This window comes from Prionailurus viverrinus, chromosome C1 (genome assembly GCF_022837055.1).
Source record: "Prionailurus viverrinus isolate Anna chromosome C1, UM_Priviv_1.0, whole genome shotgun sequence".
In the NCBI taxonomy this organism is placed as follows: Eukaryota; Metazoa; Chordata; class Mammalia; order Carnivora; family Felidae; genus Prionailurus; species Prionailurus viverrinus.
In genome coordinates this window covers 190775757-190788877 of record NC_062568.1, presented here as the reverse complement: position 1 = coordinate 190788877, position 13121 = coordinate 190775757, and the positions used below count along the sequence as shown (strand labels likewise).

At 55.4% G+C, this 13121-nt stretch overlaps 1 protein-coding gene and 1 long non-coding RNA gene across 2 annotated transcripts; one reads left to right on the top strand and one right to left on the bottom strand.

Annotated features, from left to right (window-relative positions):
• Positions 1-35: 35 nt before the first annotated feature.
• FABP3 (fatty acid binding protein 3) lies at positions 36-7418 on the bottom strand. The gene is made up of 4 exons (XM_047871460.1): positions 7254-7418; positions 3722-3894; positions 1675-1776; positions 36-360 (listed from the first exon to the last, which is right to left on the bottom strand). Exons 1-4 carry the CDS (start codon positions 7324-7326, stop codon positions 307-309), a joined length of 402 nt encoding a protein of 133 aa, XP_047727416.1. The 5' UTR covers positions 7327-7418; the 3' UTR covers positions 36-306.
• A 51-nt stretch (positions 7419-7469) lies between these two features.
• On the top strand, positions 7470-11902 carry LOC125172865 (uncharacterized). Its single transcript, XR_007154857.1, has 3 exons — positions 7470-7857; positions 8381-8511; positions 10195-11902. It is a non-coding gene; the product is annotated as an uncharacterized LOC125172865 (long non-coding RNA).
• The last annotated feature ends 1219 nt before the right edge of the window (positions 11903-13121 follow it).

Here is a 13121-nt window from a genome sequence, read left to right as displayed (position 1 = left end):
TTCTGCCCACTCTCCAACAGACAGGAAACCAAGACTCCCAGAGTCGTGTCACCAAAGGCAAAAAGGCAATTTGGTGACCTTGGCTCTGCTTTATTGACCTTAGAGCACCCTTTGGATGCAGTTGAAAAAACAAACATACACACTGGGAGCCAGAAACGGATCTAGGCTGGTGTCGCCTGACCCCAGAAGAATTTCCCCAACCCAGGTGGATTTATACAAAACGCCAAAGGGAAAAATGAGGCAATTCGGTGCTGAGTCCAGGGCTAGTCGATTGGCAGAGGAGCAGTCGGTGAAGGAGTGGACAGGTCATGCCTCCTTCTCGTAAGTACGAGTGCAAACTACACTGCCATGGGTGAGTGTCTGAAAGGAGAGACAGAGTCAGATTAGGGCAGGGGTGAGGGCACCGAAGGTATCGGGCACTCCACATCCTTATGGGAGGGGCCTCTACCTTCATCCCAATAATCTTCATTTATTGACTGCCTGCTGTGTGCCAGGTACTTTACGTGTCTTTTTTTCTAATACTTCGCACCAAGCTTTTAGTTTCGTTAGGCACTTATTTCCTCTGTTAGAAAGTTGGGGAAATGAGCTATGAGAGAGGAAGTGACTGGTCAAGATCTCAGGGTGTTCTCTCTCCCTTGCACCATTCCCGTAGTGCCTAAGATGGTGCCTGGCACGTAGTAGACAAATAGTGAATACAAATGTCCAGAGACTCTTGGGCAAGAACTGTGCTAGGCCACCAACTCTCCGTTCCTTCCCCGACTTAGAGTAGTGCAGGGACCAGAGGCTCGAGCCACCATCATCCAGCCTGGCATCGTAGAGCCAGGCCCGTGGCCTCACCACAGGCCGAACTGCCCAGTGAGCGTTTGGTCCTGCGTATCACATTCCCACCAGACCTAGACACCTCATTCTTCACTCTGCAGGGCCTCCTGGATGCAGCAATGCAGGGAGAGCGTTACAGAGACCACAGGGGCTGCTGTCTCTGCCCCAGGCCTGGGGGTGTTCAGTCACGGCTACATTCTTCCAGCGAAGGCCCCAAGTTTGTCCCCAAACAGGCCCACGTGCCAGCCTGGCTGTCCCTTCCTCCCCAGGCTGTTATCAGGTACTCGCAGAGGGCCAGGCATGCAAAGCACTGACCGGCGGTGGGGCTGGAATGAGGTGGAAAGGGCTGGTCTGTCACTGCCCCACTGTCCCTGCCCAGAGGCTTTCTGTGTGGCAGCGCCGTCCCAGGGAGGAGAGGGAAGCCTCTCCTAGGGGCCTGGGATCCAGCTTGGCCCTGCTTTCTACTCCCGGGTGAGGCAAGGTGGCAACAGAGGAGGACACTGAGGCCGTGAGGCACGTGTGGTGGCCCTCTGCCTCGCCCGTGTGATGCTGTGTGCTCTACGTCACGGTCTCCTGATGCCCCAGTGGCCCACGAGTTTGGTGTTGCTCCCGCCCCTTTTACAGTGGGACACGGAGAAGGTGACGTGTGTGAAGCCCTGTTTCGTATAACTGAGATGTGAATCCAGGCCTGTATGAGTCCAAAGCTACCACACAGAAAACTCCCACCTAAAGCCATCCCAACCCCGCCTCCGCCCTCCACTGCTCCCAGGGGAAGACGCTGGCTTTCCCACAGGCTTGACTGAAGGGGAAGGAGTGGTAACCGCTTGGGTGAGGCTCCAAAGTTGTCCATCTTACCAGGATGAGTTTCCCATCAACTAGCTCCCGCACCAGTGTTGTCTCTTGCCCGTTCCACTTCTGCAGGTGGACAAGTTTGCCTCCATCCAGCGTCACGATGGACTGTGAAAGAGGGCAGAGGTCTGAGCTGCGATCTGAGCCAGGACTGAGCGACAGGATGGTGTCTGGTCATTGGGGTCACAGAGGACCCTGCCTCTGTCCCAAACTAACGGAGCTCAGGCGGCCGCCTCCGACCTAGCCCCGCAGGCGGTCTAGTCCTCCTCCAGCCTCTGCTCCCCGACTGCCTGGCTGGGGCGGGGGCCTTCAGGTGTTGCTCGGGTAGGGAGACGCCGGCAGCATGGTGGAGCCAGACAGCCCGGTTCTGAGAAGTGCCACCAGCCTTCGGAATGGGCACTCATCCCCTCCTCTGGGTGATGTCCACAGCCCTAGAGCCCCTTAGATACAGGGGACATGAATCATCCTATATCCCCAGGAAAGACCGGTGAGGAGGGGTCCTGAGACTCTCCGGCCGAGTGCTGATCACACATAACGTCTAACAGACCGTGGAGATGGGAGGTGCTGGGAAATCAGACTTCCTGCTTTGTATTCCTCTCTCTTCCCGATCCACATCATGTGACCCCTTCAGCTGACAAATGGACAGCAACTGCCAGGTCCTGGGTCTGGGTGCCCTTGGAGTGTTCCAGACCCTGGTCAAATGCCCACTTAGTCTTCTGGGCTCTGCCAGCCTGCATCAGCTGGTTCTCATTTGGCAGCTCTCCCAGGTCTCTCTTGTTTAGGAATTTGGGGGCTCTAGGTCAGGCTAGGGGACTCTGGCTGAGCAGGCTTCAGTAGGAGAATCTGAGGAGGCTCTGTGTGTGTTCGGGGCCACATGGGGAGTAGTTGTGCATCCTTGCTCCCACCACCTTACTCATTCCCATCCCCCAAGGTGGTGGTTTTTGTCTTTTCTTTTTTTTTTTTTTTTTTTTTTTTTTGCCCACTCCAGATTATTTTTAGCCTAGGCATCCCAGAGCACTACTGTTTCATTGGGATTCTTGTTCCTCAAAAAGTGGGCTAGTCAAGGAGGCAGATGCATGTGATAGGGCAGCTACCTCTCTCCAAGGTAGGATGACATCTTTGGGCACCATCCCAGCTCTGCCGCCAGCTTCCTGTTGATTCTGGCCTGGGCTCCAGCTTCCTTCACAAGGAGAAGACCAGACCCTGTCGTGTCTTTTCTGGGGCAGTTGTGAGGAAGCCGGGAAACAGCTGAGGGGCTGACTGATAGGGTCTGGTGGAGATACTGCTATAGGAACTCCCTTTAGAGATCAAAGCCCCTTAGTTCTCTCTCTGCCATGCGTGGCCGAGAGGGCTGGGAGGCCTGAGGCAAGCAGCAAAGACAAGAGCCACCACAGGTGAGAAGCCCTGAGACTAGAGGCAGATGTCCCCTCCCTGGGAGGAGAGGGGCTAAGGCCTGGTGAGAAGACATACAAACACACCGTAGACCATGCCCCATCCAGAACACAGTTTTTCCTGCCTGTGGGCTGGCAACATTGGAAATAGTTCCTCAGGGTCACTGGCCAAGGCTGGGAGGTGGAGGTTGGAGAAAAGGAAGCCTCTGATGTAGGTCCCCACCTCTTGTTCCCAGCTGCTCCCTGTGCTGCTGGAGGCCAGGATGATCTGCTCAATCAGGGAAGAGCTTTGAATTCTGGGCATTCTTCCTAAAGCACTTGGAGGTCACAGCCATGGCCACATAACTCTCCCGTCTATGGATTGGAAAGAAGTCCAGAACTAGTGCGTGCCATGCATGGTCACTGAGCTGGAGCTGGAGTCAACGCTGAGGTCAGAAGAACATCCTGGCCCTGTGCTGCCCACTCCCAGATAGATGCTCCCCAAGAAGAGAGGGAGGAAGACAGGACTAGTGTGCTTCTAGCACCTGGGGCATCCCAGCACTGCACAGGCTTTATGTACCTTGTTCATTTCAGTCCCCCATAACCACCTGCCCCTCGGGGTGCAACAGTAAGGTGCCACGTCTCCACACCCTCCAACTCCCAGACCCCCTTCCATGACTCACCTTGACCTTCCTGTCATCCGCTGTTGTCTCGTCGAACTCCACCCCTAGCTGGAAGCTGATCTCCGTGTTCTTGAAGGTGCTATGTGTTTTTATGGTGACAGTGTCCCCATTTCTTTCGATGACTGTGGTAGGCTTGGTCATGTTGGCCACCTGCCTGGTAGCAAAACCCACACCTGAGAGCAGGGGGAAGGTTATGAGCATATGAGTGAAGCGGGAAGGCAGAGCACAGGGACCTCAGTGAACAACTCTCAGGCCTGGACGTGGGACCGAGAGCAGAGGAGTATGAGAGCTTTCAGAGACCCTGGCCATTTTTAAATTCAGTTTTCCTGTTAGCTCTGTGCAGTGAAGAGACACTTGATTGCAATAGACAGAAGAGAACCTTAAGGGACAGGCATGCCACAGCAAGTCGGTGGCCCAGGGGCCTCTGTGTGGTGAGGACTGTCCTCGTGTGCATGTTATCGCCCTCGGCCCTCCCATTCTCCCTGAAGGCTTGATGCTATTAGCTCTGCTTTACAGATGCAAAAAACAGAGCTGAAGCCCAAAGGTGAATTCACACCCAGAACTGTTAGACTGAAGAGCGGGCTCATATGGCCTCCCTAGGCTGGAGCAAGGGCTGCCTTCCAGGGCACCTGAGCAGCTTTCAGCCCACAGGCTGAGGAAAGAAGAGAAATGTAGACTTTGCCTTCCAGAGCCTGAGGGACAAGAATTTCCCACCTTGGAAGTGTTTGCCCTGAAATGCACTGGTACCCTTGTCCCCTATGTATAGCAGTAAGATATTTTCTATTTTTCTCTTTAACCTTTTAAAAACATATTTTATTTATTTATTTATTTATTTATTTATTTATTTATTTATTTATTGGCAAGGTATTTTCAAAGCCTCTCATCCATAACCCAGAAGGGAGTGTGTGTGTCAGTATACAGCAGTATACAGATTTAGGAGACGCCTCAGGTGCTAGTGCAGTCAGGATGCAAGTCCAGGTCTCTTGGCTCCTAGTCTTGAGGCCCTGTGGGAACTCCCTGCTGACCCAAGCCCCGCTTCTTTGGGTGCTGGGCAAAGCCCGAGTGTCCCGCAAGAGTGTGCAACGAAGAGCTCTTGGACAGAGCTGTAAGCCCCTCGGGTCATAGCTTCCCTGAGATCTGCCCTCTTGCCTCCAACCTCCCATCACGACACCCTGCCCGCCCTTCTGCCCCCAGCAGCTGTGGTGAGCCCTCCAGAAGCAGCCCAGCGTGGGGAGGTGGTGTGCCGGGCTACACAGCCCTGGCTGGAAGTGAGGGACTTCACCCAGACCCTACACGGGTTGTCTCACTTGATGCTCGTAACAGCCCCGAACAGGTTTCAATACCCCCAATTAACAGATGAGGCTTGGAGAGAGGTGACTTGCGCCAAAGTCAAAGAGTGAGTGACTGACCTAGACACGAATCTAGGCTCCAAAACTTGTTCGCTGTTCCTCCCTGGGCCACTCTCCCAGCACGGCCACCAGGTGTGCCTGTGATCACTGGTATTAACTGGGCTGGGTCTGTCTGCCTGGATGTCCTGAGAACCCTGGGTCTAACACTAGAGGGGCGAGGACGGATTCTGTCCTGCCTGGCCAGTAAGGGCACTGGCCTTAGCCCTGCTGCCAGAGTGAGGCCGATCCCACTCCCCAACAGAGAGCAGGGCCTTGTCGCCATGGAAGGAGCTCTGTTTGCACAGGACCCACCCAGAGGTGTGGTGTATTTGAGGAAGGAAACCACTGAGAAGTGAGTGAGGGACTGAGCCAAGAGAAACAGAGACCAAAAATGGGGCTGACAATTTTGGAGGCTCAGAAAGAGCTGGGTTCTACTTAGAGATGAAGCTGAAGCTATTTACTGTCAGAGCTGAAGATGGTCTTTTCTCCCCCATGGGCCTCTCATCCTTTACATCTGTATATGGAGAAGAGCAGGCTGGATGGATTCTCAGCCCTGCAGCCCAAATTCGCCCCCTTATTTGGGGCAAAATAAGGGGACAAGGGTGGTAAGGATGTTGCAGCTCACTTCAGGGACACAGGTTTTGGCTGCAATGTCTACTAAGGGAGGAGGGGCTGGCTCTGGGCATCCTGACTTCCCAGCAGCTGTCCCGGGGCTCGCTTGCTCCAAGTGTGGCTGCTTTCCTGGGGTCTGTGGGCATAGTACCCAGCATACTGTGGTGGGGCAGTTGAGAGCTTTGGTTTCAAGAGCCAACACCTGTGGTCCCTAGTTCAGGAAACGGTTAGGAACAGAGCTAAGAGGTGGGTCCCCCACACCTTCTTTGGATATCTGCCAGAATCCAGCCCCCTTTCCCTAGTAGGAAGGCATGGAATGGAGCTCGACTATGAACGATATGCTGGTTTCCCTGTCCCAGGCTGGGGGACTAAGATAATCTCACACCTGGGGATTTGGGTGAAAGGGCATCATCACCTCCATCGAAGCCCATACAAGGAGGGGAAACGCAGAGGCCAATTCTTAGCTAAGCAGTTCCTACCACTCCCACCCCCAGGGGCCAGAGGGGAAAATAGTTCTGGGTTGCACATCTAGAAATCTAGGTTTTCTTATCAGCTCTGCTGTGGGGCTGATCTGGCCAGTTTCCAGTCTCTCTGGGTCTCAGTCTCCCCATCTGTCAAACTAGACAAGGCATGGGGATCTCCAAGCACCTCACCTGTAAAGAGTGGGAATCTTTATTCTTCCCCAGCCAACACCACGCCCTCGGAGACCAAAGACCCTCCCCGCCTTTAACAAATCTTGGCCTTGTTCCAGGACCCTTGCTGCACTCCAGAAGTCCACTGGTTTTCTCCACCAGACCCCTCCCCAACAAGTGGCTGAGCCAGCTTATAATGGGTCCTCTTGCCCCACCCTACCAGTAGGCTCTCGGACCGCGATTAGAGCCTGGTTACACACCACTGCGGGACAAGGTCAGAGACTGGATGGTGAGAAGGAGGGCATCCTCCAGCAGCCATCCTTTCCCTAGTTCAACGTGGAGGGGCAGGGGTTGTTGCTAACTGTGCGGCGCCTCCTCATATCCCATTCACCGGTAGTTCCCTCTTCTATCTTCTTCCTCCTCGGGGTTCCCGCTTCTTTACGCCATAGTACACTCCCCATCCGCCCCATTCCCTTTGCGTATTTACACTTTCCAATCCCTAAACCACCTATGTTCCTGGTTTTTTGCCCCTCCGGCTAGCCTCCCACCTTCTAGGTCAATGCTCTCCGTTCATACAAACCCACCTCCTAGCTCCAGATCCTATATATGTACGCCTCTTCCTCGAAAGCCCTCCCTGCCCCAACATCGACCTGCACACCTACCGCCTTGCTCCTCCCTACCTGGGAATCCCTCTAGCCGGGTTCAGACCATGAAAACCCCCTCCCAACAGGCCTCGCGTGCCCTAGCTCATGCTGCCACCCCCTCCGCGTTCCCTTACTCCCCAACCTTGAGCAGGAGGGACGCAGCAGGCTCGCGTAGTAGCAGCCAGAGCCAGAACGCTGCGCGGGGCTGCGCACGCGGCCAGGCCCTCTCCCGCCCAGCATCCCGAGTCGCACTCACCAATCGACTTCATGTAGTCATCGAAATTCTTGCTGTCCACTAGCTTCCAGGTGCCCACGAAGGCGTCCACCATGGTGAGGCTGGGCTAGGCCGAGAAAGCTGAGGAGACAGAAAACGCGTGCAAGGACTCCGGGACCCGCGGTTCCCGGCCCGCGCTGCCGCTTTAAATAGCCCTTGCGTCACGTGGTGAGGCGTGGCCCACACCCCCAGCTCCCGAAATAGGAAGCCTCAGGCTGGCGCTCCACCGCCCGGAGCAGGCTGCCCATCCCCCACGACCCTCCCGGCCGGGGGAGGGGGACAGCGAGTGGCTCCCGGCTCTCCTGCGTCAGCGCGGGGGCCCGGCCTCCGAGTCCCTGCTCCGCGCTGGCGGGACCTGCTCTCTTCCCAGGCCTCCAGGCGCTCGTCGCAATCTGAGGAGGAAGCAATTGAGGGCACGGTGCCCGCGAGGTGGGGCGCGCGCTCCGGACATCTTCGTCCCCCAGTGACTCCCCGAGCTTGGGGTTAGAGCAGAGGTGAGAGACTAGAGGAGACAAGGCTGATGCCCACGCCGGGAAAGCTCTGGCTGACCCTAAGCGGCGCAGGCATCTCGGTCCTCATTTTGCAGGTGAGGAGCCCAAGGCTCAGAGGGGAACTGACAAGGTCGCAGGAAATAAGGCGAGGGTTAATTGGAGCCCAGATTGCAAGCCTGGTCTTAGCTGGTCCCGGAAGCCGCGCTTTCCCGCCACTCCGCACTGGCCGGTGGCGGGAAGAGACCAGGGGGGCACCGTGGGAGGCTGAGCTGCCCCTGTGCCCTCCACCTGCCCCTGGCGAAAGCGACCCAAGCCGCCGCGCCCTTCCCGCCCCGCACGTGCTCGCCGCTCCCCGTGGAATGTCACCGGCGCGGGCCTTTCCGCCCTGCAGGGCTGCTCCCCATCCTCCTTGCCAACGCTTCAGGCTTCTCTGACCTGTACGCAGGGCTCAGAGCATTTGATCGGGTCACTTGCCCCCTCACCTCCTTCCGAAGTTCCGTCCCCCAGCCACCTGACAGGCCCAAGGGCAGCTCCCCACCTCCTGACCGCTGCAGCCCCGACCTGCCTGCCGGCCCTTCTCTGACCTCTTTCACAGAATGTCCCTCACCTCCTTTACAGAGCCTGAGGTGTGATGGACATTGTACAAAGCGCTTTTAATAGGAAGATCCACCTTGTATTGATGTGTTTTTTTGCACGCCGAGGGCTTTAAGTGCATTTTCTCCTTGAACTTCCGGAGCAAAGTCCACCAAGTAGGTTTTATCATTTCCACTGTTTTACAAATGAGCAAACTGAAGCTTGGAGGGGTCCATTCATTTCTTAATCCCCCCGTTATTAAAGCGCCTACTTTTCACCAGGCCTTGGGCTAGGCTCTGGAGAGACCACCATGAATAAGACGCACTCGTGTAGCTCCCCTTTGGGCAGGCAGACCTCACCTAGCCTGGTGGCTTTGAGGGGAGACCTGTCCTGACCTAGGGGCTTGGGGGAGACTCCCCAGAGGAAGTGAGGGGTAAGCGAGTGCCGAACAGATAGGAAGCCCTGCAGAAGTAAATGGTTCCCCGGGTGCCTGGGTGGCTCAGTCTGTTAAGTGGCCGACTTCGGCTCAGGTCATGATCTTGGGGTCCCTGAGTTCGAGGCCAGCGTCGGGCTCTGTGCTGGTAGCCCAGAGCCTGGAGCCTGCTTCTGTTTCTGTGTCTCCCTCTCTCTCTGCCTCTCCCTCGTATCATGCTCTGTCTCTCTCTGACTTTCAAAAATGAATAAATGTTAAAAAAAAAAAAAAAGTGAATGGTGCCCGACCGAACTGAAGCCAGCAGAGGTCCACCCAGGGGGCTTGCAGGAGCACAGGGCACACTAGCCCTGGGGTCCCAGCAGCTCTGCACATGTGCAGTGTGGCAGACCGTCCTCCCTGGGCCTCTGTTTCTCCATGTGGAAGTGGACAGCATCTGCCCCTACCTGACTTCCTGGGAAGAAGCCAGGGAGGAAGAGCCCTCGCTTGCCCAAGCTCTTGGTTTGTTCGGACAGGTCCACTTGCCAGAAGGCCTTAGGGCCGGGCACGGAGCCCTGCTGACCTCATTGCCGGAGCAGGTGCAGGGGAGGGTAGGGAGGAGAGTGGGATGGTTTCTAAGTCAAGGTCACAACCTTTAGACACTGGACCTCCTCTCTGAAGGACCAAGTGGCTAGAGACCCCAGAGGCCAGAGCGGTCTCCCTACATGGTCCTTCCGATGCAGCCGTGGAGGGCTGGGACTAACAGCTGCGGGCAGGTAGATCTGTGAGCCAGTTCTGATTCCCTTGGGTACTGGATGTGTGGCTGTGGGTCTCAGTTTCATCTTGAAAATGGAAGTGATGACAGTATTTACCCCCCTAGAGATGTCTGGGGAGCAAACGAGATAGTGCATTTAAAACACTGAGCATGGGGGACTTCCATGCTCGATTCCACTGCTGTTATCGTTACTGTCATCCTTGGATAGGGTGGGATTCTCAGGCCCTGTCCCTCACCTGCCGTGCCCCCCACAGCAGATTGCTTGGCTTCTCCAATCCTCAATCTTCTCATTTCTGGGCAGGATTAGAACCTGCTGCAGCCGTGGGGAAGGAGCTGCAGAGACTTGGGGGATGGGTTGAGAAGGACACTGCCACAAAGTTCTTTTGTCCCCTGCCTAAGCTGAGCAGCCTGGAGACAAAGCCTAGACCCATTAGCCTTGCTGCCCTACCCCCATCTCCCCAGCACACCCAGACCTGAGTCAGTTGACTCCTCAGGCACGCCCTATCTGCTTTCCGCTGGGCTGTCTTCTCCCTTCCAAATATGTACAGCTTCTCATCCCTCCGATTACCTGCATCCTCTCTGCCCCGTGATACTCCCTGCATCTGGGGAACGCGGGGTAAGGGGAGGGAATGTGAGCCCTTCCCTTTGCCTGCCCCTCCTTCTTGCCCTTGGCAGATCCAGCTGTGGATACAACATCTGGCAGGCCGCAGGGCCAGTCCCTGCCAAGAGCGCATCTCCGCAGCCCTCGCCCTATGGTGATGTCACTGTTCTGTGTCTCCACGGCAACCACAGCCTGGGAAGATGGAGAAGAGGAGAGCCGAGTAACCAAGAGAGAGCCAATGAGATGGGCCAGCTGCACCGGATGATCCGTGGGGCCATGGGGCGGGGCTGGGGGGAGAGCAGGGGGCCTACTCAGCATCTTGGGCTGCTTCCTGGACCCTCCCTGCCATCTGGACGCCTCCGATAGGGGATGTGCCACTGGCACGGGGAGAAATGCCGGAGGTAGAGGCCAAAGAAGCTGAGCTGGAGCCTCCACTGACCCAGGGACATAGAGACCCCCCCCCCATAACCTCTTCGGGGCCTAATCTGTGCATGTTGACTGCCCCACTCCACCCCCAGGACCTGCTGCTGGAATTTTTTTTTTTTATGGTAATGGTGGTGCAGCCCTCTGCCACGGAATCAAGTCCTTAACCCTTCTCTCCACACCCTCCATAGCTTCCCCTGGTGCATGATGTATTCCGAAGCGGCATCTTTGGAAAGAAGCCTGGTTCTAAATCCCCAGCCTGCAACTTACTAGTCAAGAGACTAGGAGCCAGTCCCTTCCCCTTCTGAGTCTCCTTTCCTCCCAAATGGAGGAAGGGCCATCTACTCCCAGGGTCGACAGGAGGATTAAGAGAGATAACATACGGAAGCCTAACACACAGAATACTCAATGAGTGGTGACTACGTTCTCCCTTCTGGGTCTCCCCGGGGCAGTTTTCCCAGAGATGCACGTGAATGAGCCAAGGCCCTTTGAGACATTGAACCAATAGCAAAGGACCAGGTGTGTCTGTCTCCTCACTGGGGCCATTAAGTGCCTTCAGATACTGCAGACAAGTTTTCCACATCTCTCCCTTTCTCTTTAAGTAACTCACGCATTTCACCAGTCTCCGTGAGTACCTCCTGCGCCCAGACACTGTGCTGGGCCCAGCAGGTTCCAGGGGAAACAGGAGAGCCACAGCCTCCATCCTCCCTGAGCTCACTATGTAGGGGGATTGCAGCGCGGTGGCTGGAATGCAGTGTTCTTTCTGCCACAAGGAAATCGCTTCCTCGTTCCCCAAGAGTTCTAGATACTGTGGGTCTGAGAGAACAAATGATGGCAAGAGGTCGGGATTTACTCAACACCAGTTGCTTCTGAGAAACTGCTGCCTGTGGCACATGCTCCCTGGAAGGAGAACAATGGTTCTCTCTGCCCAGGGAGGAGAGGGGGTAGCTCAGGGTGGTGGGGCGGTCACCTCGGCTTTCCCAGAAGCCAGCTGTCCTCCCTGTTGGCAGAGTAAAGCCCAAACTCTTCCGCCTTGCTCCGTCTGTTTCATTAGTTGATTACTGAAATCCTATTCCGAGAATAGTGCCTGGCAGATGGTTGGCATAAATGAATGAACACTGAACGAATGAATGAAGGAGTGTATGGAATATTGATTGAATGAATGAATGAACGAGTGGGTGCGTGAGTGAATCTGTCTACGTCTCTAGCTTTGGGGGCTCTGGAGTGAGACTCACTTGGCTTCCATTCCTGCCCCTGTTGCTTACAGACCAGCTGTGTGGCCTTGGGCAAAGTCACCACCTCTCTGGGTCTGTATTTCTTTATCTGAGAAAAGCACATGGCAGTTCCCACCAAGCCAGCCTCCCAGGGACTCTGGGGAGATAAGCTTGGGAATGCAGTACAAAGGGTAATTGTTTCTCTTTCCTCCTTCCAGGGAGGCCCCCAGGCCTCCTTCCAGGGAGGCCCCCAGGCTCTGGCCTCCACCTGCCTCTCCACACCCTCCAGGCTGCAGCCACTCTGTTCTCGTGTCTCAAAGGGGTGCCATGTATCTCTTTTGTGTTTGCCTAAGAGGACTCTCCCTCCCTAGCTGCTACTCTCTTAGTTATTCCTTACTTTTCAGCTTGACTGTCCCTCCTCCGGGAAGCCCCGTCTTCCCCAGCAAAGCACTCACCCCGCTTTCCATGTGGTCCACTCGACTCAGAGTCTGACTTTTCCTATTACACCGACCCTGCCATGTCCACGGAGCCTCTCACAGGGCCTGGCACGGGTCTGCGAAGTAGACAGTCTCCCTGAGAGCAACGGAAATCGCTTGTCTTCTTCAGAGTTCTCGGTTTGCAAATTCTGCCCCCACTTTCCCGTTACTTTCAACTTTTCTCTTGCCAGAGTATCCTGTCTCGTAGCCTCCTTTCCACGCCATCCCTGAGGGCCCTGAGACTGCGCCCTGTCCTGTGGGTCGTGGGGCTGAGAACTGCCCTTCTGAGCACATAGCTGTAGCCAGAATCTCAACTGTAGCTCTTTATTATTTTTTAATTTATTATCATCCGTGTGTAAGTGAGTTTTATCCCCAGCGCGGGGCTTGAACTCACGACGCCAAGATCAAGAGTTGCCTGCTCTACTGACTGAGCCAGCCAGGTGCCTCTTTAGGGACAGTAGCTCTCTTTAGGGACAGCTCCGGTCCTGGGAAGTAATCAAACCAGATTCCAGACAGCCCCCGGCTCCTTCCCCACACTGCTCCTCTATCCAATGAAAAATTTGCCTCTGCGAAACTACAAATAATATTAGATTAGACTGAGTGAAGTATAATAAGGGAAACCTAATGCCTATAAAACTACAAATAATATGAGATTGAGTAAAGTATAATAAGAAAGGGAAACCTATAAAGAGCACACTACCCCGAGGTCCGGGGCGGGTTCATGTGCCATGTGACCTAGCGGCAAACAGACGTTTGGTTCAATGGTTGCTCCCTAGAGCACACTTCATTCAGGAACAGCCCGCTTAAGATTCTGGAAAGAGGCAGGCAGCTCCAGGAGATCTGATGAGCCTAGCTGGTGTGGACAGGTGACCCCTGTGTGTCCTTAGG

Excerpts from the sequence above, each read along its gene's own strand:
- FABP3 (XM_047871460.1), bottom strand. The coding sequence starts at position 7,326 with ATGGTGGACGCCTTCGTGGGCACCTGGAAGCTAGTGGACAGCAAGAAT. Across the intron at positions 3,895-7,253 it reads TGACTACATGAAGTCGATTG|GTGTGGGTTTTGCTACCAGG; the intron begins GTGAGTGCGACT and ends CCCTGCTCTCAG. Across the intron at positions 361-1,674 it reads TTGATGGGAAACTCATCCTG|ACACTCACCCATGGCAGTGT; the intron begins GTAAGATGGACA and ends CTCTCCTTTCAG.